Source organism: Gallus gallus, chromosome 24 (assembly GCF_016699485.2).
Source record: "Gallus gallus isolate bGalGal1 chromosome 24, bGalGal1.mat.broiler.GRCg7b, whole genome shotgun sequence".
Lineage (NCBI taxonomy): Eukaryota > Metazoa > Chordata > Aves > Galliformes > Phasianidae > Gallus > Gallus gallus.
The window spans coordinates 4,353,005-4,360,154 of NC_052555.1; the positions used below are offsets into that span (position 1 = coordinate 4,353,005).

The following is a 7,150-nucleotide window of genomic DNA, read 5'->3' on the forward strand; positions in this document are numbered from 1 at the left end:
CATCACAGGACAGGGAGAGGGCTCCTTGCTGGGGCAGTGCCCCTACACCCAGCACAAGCGCAGAGCAAAGGAAGGGATCACCACTGTGCCCACTCCTCACTGAAATTGAGTGCATTTGTTCTACTTCAAGAAAAAATTCAGCTGCAACAATAACCCCAACCGAGCAGCTGGTAGATGATTAACAGCCCGGCCTGCTTTCTGCCGTCAGCCAGGCACGACACTGCTGTGGTGCCCAGGGTAAAAGTTAAACACGACTTAAAAACCAAACCAAAAAACCCAAATACATCGATATCAAGCAGGGATGGAGTTGCCCAAAATCTGCATCATCCCACCAGGCTGCAGCCCCTCCGCTTGCAGCATGTGGGCCAGGCCAGTGCTGCAGCACCCGAGAGAGGGGCTGCCCGGTGCAGGGAGAGCACACAGCTTGCATTTAGGGGAACGGGCATGTGAACTGCAGCACCAGGCCAGCGTGTGGGGAGAGGGACAGGAGAGCTGTGGGAAGAAGCAGGGTCCAGGTGGTTTCCACCAGCATACCCACTGTGGCCTCTCTGCTTGGCCACATCCGCTCAGTGCCGTTTTGGTCCAAAATCTGGAGCATTTCCCCTTAAAAAAGCGACAAATTGTGCAAAAAGCCACTCGGACCCTTGCAGAGTCCTCTCTGCAGGTAGCACGTGAAATATGAGAGGGCTGGAGCCCAGCCTGCACGTCTGAGGGGAAAACGCCGAGCCGGGCTCGAGGCATCTGCTTCGTTTGGGGAAAGATGGAGAAAACCCTGAAAATGTCAGAAAAGCACAGGGTGAGGAGGGCAGCCCCGCCGGATCTTATTCCCCCAGACCCTCTGCTAGATGGGGATGTGCTCGGTTTCACAAAAAGATAGCCCATTTTGTGGAGCCTTTGAATATTCAAATTGAAAGTATCGCGCAATCATTGATTGTCAAATCATTGGTTTCTAGAGGTTTTAAATACTTGGCATTAGGGGAGAAAAACTCAAACTTATACCCGTAGGTATAAAACAATAATATTTGAGCGGGCACCACCTGGCATCGCCACCAGGCCGCCGGGTCCCTCGGCCCCCCAATTCTCAGCTCGCCGCCTCCAGCCCCCATCCCCCGCCGCGGGGCCGGGGCCGGGGCCGCCGCCGCTTGCACTGGGGCCGCCGGGCGAGCCGCTGCCGCCGCCGCTCAGGATGTCCGGTAAGCCCCCGGCCCACGGCGCCGGCCCGCTTTGGGGCCGTTTCGGCGTTCCGCGGGGTCATTCGGCGTGCGAGGAGGCAGCGTCGCCTCCCCGGGCGAGGAGGAAACGGGAGGGCGGGGAGCGGGGTGGAGGCAGCGAGCGGCTCCTGCCCGACGGGGCCGGGGCGCAGCGGAGCGCAGCGGGCAGAGCTGCTCGACGGAGCCCCCCCGGTCCCGCAGCCGGGACCCTCCGCTCTCCCAGCCGTCCCCCCCCGCCCCTCCCCGCCATCACTCTACCCCAGCCTGCCCTCACCTTGCCCGGCCCCGCATCCCCTGTCCCTTCCGTGCTCAGCCTGGAGGAGCTGGCAGCCTTACCCTCACCGGCTTCTCGGGGTACAGCCCCCCCCAGCCGGTCCCTAGCTTAGAGATGCGGCCGTGCCTCAGCTGTTGGGTTGTCCTGAGAGCTCTCATGGTGCAACCAACAGCCCTGCCTGCCTCCCTGTGCAGACACGCTGCTCGCCTCCCAGACTTGCAGGAGGGTGGGTGCCCTTCCTGACTATAGGGCCTGCTAAAGGGAGTTCTCATTAAATTCAGCTGAGGGTGCAGCTCAGCAAAGTCCCCTGGAAGCAGCCCCAGCTGAGCTTGCTGCCCTGCTTCCATGGGGACCCAGCACCCCCGGCAGCATCCCCTCAACCAGAGCACGGAGGGGAGGTCAGACAGGATGGAGAGATGCTGCGTATCCATCAGCAGCAGGGAGAGGTTATAGCGGGGGAAGCAGAGTGCCTGCAGTGGGGTTTCATCGATGTGTGAGCACATCCTGCTGTGGGACAGGGAGCCTGCAAGCAGCTGTGGGCTGGGACCATGCTGGTGTGCGTAGGATTGGCTGTGGGATGGAAATAAGAGCAGAAAGTCAGGACGGAAACTGAACTGCCAGAGGCTTTAAGGATTTCAGCATGAGTACAACAGGTGAAAGTGATTCTTCAGATGAGATAAATTCTTTGCCATTTCCTGTACTAAAAATCCCTCCTCGGGTAGTGACTGATGATTGATGGTTGTTTGGGGCTGGATTAAAGGCATCCTAAAAGCTCGTTTGAAGGCAATGGGAGTTGCACAGAATGAGTGAAACAAAGAGATAATTGAGGCTCGGCAAAAAAAGAAAGGAGGCACGAAAGCAGGCATTTTATTTGTGTTTTATTTAACCCTCTGAATAACCGCCCACGTATTTGTATTGTTTGATTCCTGCCCTTCCTCTGCCGGGTGAAGCAGTTCCCATTTCTATTTTCAGGTCCCGGGAGCAGCAAACACAAGGGGGGTTTGAATGGATGCAGCAGATGGAGCTGGGTGTTAGGACACCTGGAGGGAAAAATAAAAAGAGATAGCCAAGAATAAAACCTATATGATTAATATGTATGATCAACAACTGTTTTTTTTCCCCTCATAAATACCTGCTTGTCACAAGCTTGAGTTGCCATTGCAAGTCGCTTACAGAGAGCAATGAGCCGTCTGTTAGCTCTAAGCAGGGGGTGCATGAAAACATGCCACGTGCTCCCAAAAAGCCTCCCGTCCTGAGAATTGTATTTGCATCCTTTCTTTCAGGAAAGCCCAAAGTGTACCAAGGTGTCAGAGTGAAGATCACTGTTAAGGAGTTACTGCAGCAGAGGAGGGCACGACAAGCAGCAACCGGCGCGGCGGTGAGTGAACCACTCGGTGTCTGCTGCGTATCTCCTCCCTTCATCGTTTATTTGATGTTTTTGCCAAGGTTGTAATCTATGTGACGTGGGGTTTGAGCACGGCAGGGTGATAGGGAAGAAGGAAACTCAGCCGGGACCGCAACAGTGGTGCAAACCGGTGCTGGGCTGAGCCTTGTGCAGGTGGAGGATGTGCCCGTGGCATGCTGCCCAACGCAGCCAGGGCAAAGGTGTGCCATGCTGAAACCACGCAGGGGTTGGGAATATGGGAATCCAAGTCTCCTGTGTTGTCCAGCACAACCTGAGCTCCGTCCCTTCTCAGGGAAGGGAAGGAAGGAGGTGGGTTCACCTGTGTGCAAAGCGCATGCACGCAAACACTCCCCATCTTTGTGAGAGCCCTCCAGCTCCAGCCGCGCCAGGGATTTGCATTAAAAGGTCAATAAATCATTCCTGCTTCCCGGTTCGTGACACCACGTCTTGGCATGGCTCTCACATCTCATCTCCCACCTCCTGTACCTGATGGCAGCTGATTGCACAAGGCTGGAAGCCAGGCGGGGCAGCCGGGGCCAGCACAGCATGGAGCTGCTGGGCTTTGGGAATAGGGGGGCTCTGCTCCCAGGTGGCCTCAGCACAGCGTGCGATTGGGTTTCCTTCCTGCTGCCAGCTGGCATGGCGCTGGTCTGACCCACAGAGGAAAAAGGCCAATGGAGGCAGTGGGGCAGGAGGTTCCCACTGTGGATTCCTTGTCCTGGAGGGATCGGCTGCTGCCTGAGCTGGACCCGAAGACTTCTGCCATGGGACACATCTGCAGCCAAAGCCAGGAGGGGCAGTCCTACCGGCGCCCAGAGCAGCCACTGTTTAATGATTTAAACACGTGGGGAGGTGAAGCTGTAAGCAGGGAAATGAGCTATCAGCATTTTGAATAGAGGAAAAGTAGTGGAAGTCTGTGTAAGTTACAGCCAAGGGTGTTGGGGGGTGGGGAAGGGTTTGCGTTTGCAGAGTAAAATCCTAGTCCCAGAGCACAAGCATCAGCACTCCCATTGCATTTGGGGCAGATATCTCCCCTCCAGCCAAGCTCCTGGAACAAACACAGACCCATCAGCTCCAGATTGCAGCATCCTTTGGGAAGCCCATCCCTTCCCATGGGGGCACAGAGCTGTGTTAGGGGGAGATACGCTGTATCTCAAACAGCATCAGCACCATCCCCAGTGATCCGGAGATGCCTGGCCATGGGGACACCTGTCATGCCTTTAGACACGCTTCAAGGCAGCTATTGCTGCACTTGTCAATGGCTTGTTCTTAATCACGCTCATCCCTACAAGTTCCCGGGGTCCACAGTCCTGGGAATGGACACATCAATGTGGGGAGGTTTGCAAGGCAGCCCCATCTCTGCTGCAGTGACAGCAGCAAGGCAGCAGGCAGAGCGTGCTGACAGTGTTATGCTGTGCTCCTCCAGCCCCGTTATCTATACAGGCTCAGGCTAAGAATGCTGCTCTGTCAGTTCCAGAGAAGCTCGCTGTGCCTCAGCCCCGAGATAAATGAAGTTTACATGAGTAGCTTGAAGCAAAATGACTTACCTCAGTGTGCAGAAAGACACTCCTGTGTTACGGCACCTCCAGACCCTCCTCTCCCCTTCTCTTTGCCAGGTTTCCTGGGGCAGCAGCAGCATCCAGTTTGCGGAGTCGGTGTCTCCTCCTCACCCAGGTTGGTACAGAGCCCACCCGAGTGTCCCTTCCCAGCCATTCGTACAGCCCAGCGTCCTTCCAACCCTTGGTTAAGGCAGAAAGCCAGCAGTGCAGCCAATCAGCACCTGAATGGAGCCCATGGAATGCAGATGAGGATGCCGAGAGGCCAACAGGGGACATATTCCCCTCTGCAGGAGCACCATCCAACACTCTGCTTGGGCAGCTTCCCGCTGCAGGAGGGCAGAGCCCCTTCCCCAAGGGATGCTCAGCCCCAGAGAGCTCTGCTGTCCCTGTGCTGCGTGCAGGTTGTTACCTGGGAGCACTGTGCACGGTTGGCTGTCCTTGCTCTGCTGGCAGCCCCTGCAGCAGTGAGAGGAGTGTCAGATTTTCAGCTCCTTCCCCATCTCAGTGGATATCCAAGGAAAGGGGGAAGGGCGCTCGGGGCTTTCAGGTCCTTCAAGCATTCTGCAGCCAAAGCAAAGAGACCTCAAGGGTTGGGCAGGTGTGAATATATACATTGTGTAGACAAGGAAATGATTAAATCATCAATATTTAGGAATCAATTTGCTTATGTTAATACAGAAACATGAGAAACATGACTCAAGGTCTTTCAGGGTGGTAAATCTCCATCTGTTGATGTACTTTGGGTACTTCTCACTCCTTCCCCCATCCAGCCACACACTTCTACTTGCACCTGCACACACTGCCCTTTGGGAGGACAGGTACTGAATCACGCACTGCTTCTTGCTTTACCTCCTCCCCCAGCACCTTTTGATGCAGAACCCATCTCTTCAGCTCCCAACTATTGCCCGTCAAGGCAGTTCTCAAACTGCCTCTCCTGCGAGGAGAGCCCCAGCCATCTGGAGCAGCTGGTGGACTCCTACCTGCAAGCGGAGGCGGCCTTCGAGCCATCCCTGGGCACCCTGCAGACACCATCACATTACATCCCTGATTCCTTCCAGCCGGTCCCTCTCTGCTTCAACCAGGGCTTGGTAAGCACCGTGCGCTCTGAGGGATGCTGGGGATGGGGTCACAGCATGGGGCGAAGCAGCTGCAAGCTGATTTGGGAGCGGGGGTGTTTCATGAGCGCGGACATCACAACGCAGGTGGTGCTCTGCATGGAGATCCCACAGAGCTCGGAGAAGGTCTCTGTTAGCGCTCATAGGACTGGAACAGCCTCTTGGGTTTAGTCTGCTGTTGTGACGATGCCACGTGGGATGGAAGAGCCGTACAGCCAGCTTAGGTTGCCTCTCTTGGTTCTGTCCTCTCCCAGCCTTGTGCCCCTCAGCCCCCTCCCTAACAGGACAGCATGAGAAGCTGAAACGTCCTTGGTTCTGTGCATCAATACTCAGGAACAACTAGAAACCCTGGTGTGTTATCGACGTTGTTTTTCTCCTAAAGCCAAACCGTAGCATCACACCAGGCAGTATGGAGAATATCAACCCTGTCCCAGCTGAAACCAGGACGTCCTCCAAGGGCCAACCCCCCATCTGTGCAGCCAGACCCTCTGAGTGGGCAGCAGCGCAACAATCCCGGCTGTCCCGCCGCGTCCCCAAGACAACACCCCAAACCAAAACCCACTTCTCTCCTTTCTCTCCCTTGCAGGCTGCAGCATCCCCGAGCCCAGCTGATCTGCCCAACGCGCTGCCCCACGGCTGCCCTGCTCCCCAGCTGCCCCCGTTCACCCCCCTGACCCACAGCCCACCTCCTGCCCTGGACCCCGCGCCCTACGGCTGCCCAGCAGAGGGCTGGCCCTGCCACCCCCCATCCCCTTACACGCCCCTCGCCTGCTGCTGTGCCGCCTGCAGCCCCCCGCACACCGACCCCAAGGTCCCACAGCGCTTCCCCTGCCCTGGCACGGACTGCTCGGGCTGCCTGCCGCCCACCGACGACTTCTTCAGGCGGGACAGGAGCTGGGACATCTGCTACAGCTAATGGGGAGGGGGCTGCACGCTGCCTTCACGCGGGCATCGTCGCCTGGGAACTGCACGTGGTTGCACCGCCTCCAACGTACTCATCACTACTCACACACGGTGTTGTCACTACATTCATCCTCCCGTTTGCTGTGGTCGGGGGTAGCTTTTGTTGTTGGGTCTTTATTTTATTTCCTGGTTTTGTTTTTAAGAACTTCCCCCCCTCCCCCTCCCCCCCCCGCCTTACAAACCCATGTCATCAACGCCAGCTCTCTGTGTCACAAATAAATGACTCGGTGCTCACGCTGCCCATTATTCGTGTGCTGAATGCCAGCGGCTTTCTCTGTGGCTACGGATGGAGGCTCACAAAGATAGGGAAGAAGTCCTCAACCCCCAGCACACCCCCAGCTCCTCAGCTGCCACAGTAACGTTCTCTGGTGGCTCTTGCAACTGAACAGCTTCCCTCTGCCCGGAGCTGGAGGGACTCAAACGGATGGGGATGCAACATTTGGACTGCTGGCAGACAGGGAAGTTCTTCCATTCTACCAAAAAGAAAAACAAAACAAAAGCAACAAACCCAACCAATATTTCCTCACCTTCACCACAACCTTCAGTGATGCTTTCCCCTCTCCCCTGTTTTCACCTGGTTAACCTCAGGGCCAGCCCAAGCACCAAACCTGTTATAAGCAGGA

General features: G+C 56.4%; 1 protein-coding gene across 1 annotated transcript; it reads left to right on the forward strand.

The window, feature by feature from the left end:
* Window positions 1-989: 989 nt before the first annotated feature.
* COLCA2 (colorectal cancer associated 2) lies at window positions 990-6,761 on the forward strand. The gene is made up of 5 exons (XM_004948049.5): window positions 990-1,193; window positions 2,769-2,863; window positions 4,507-4,564; window positions 5,311-5,537; window positions 6,151-6,761. The coding sequence occupies exons 1-5, from the start codon at window positions 1,187-1,189 to the stop codon at window positions 6,478-6,480; spliced, it is 717 nt and encodes a 238-aa protein (XP_004948106.2). The 5' UTR covers window positions 990-1,186; the 3' UTR covers window positions 6,481-6,761.
* Window positions 6,762-7,150: the final 389 nt, after the last annotated feature.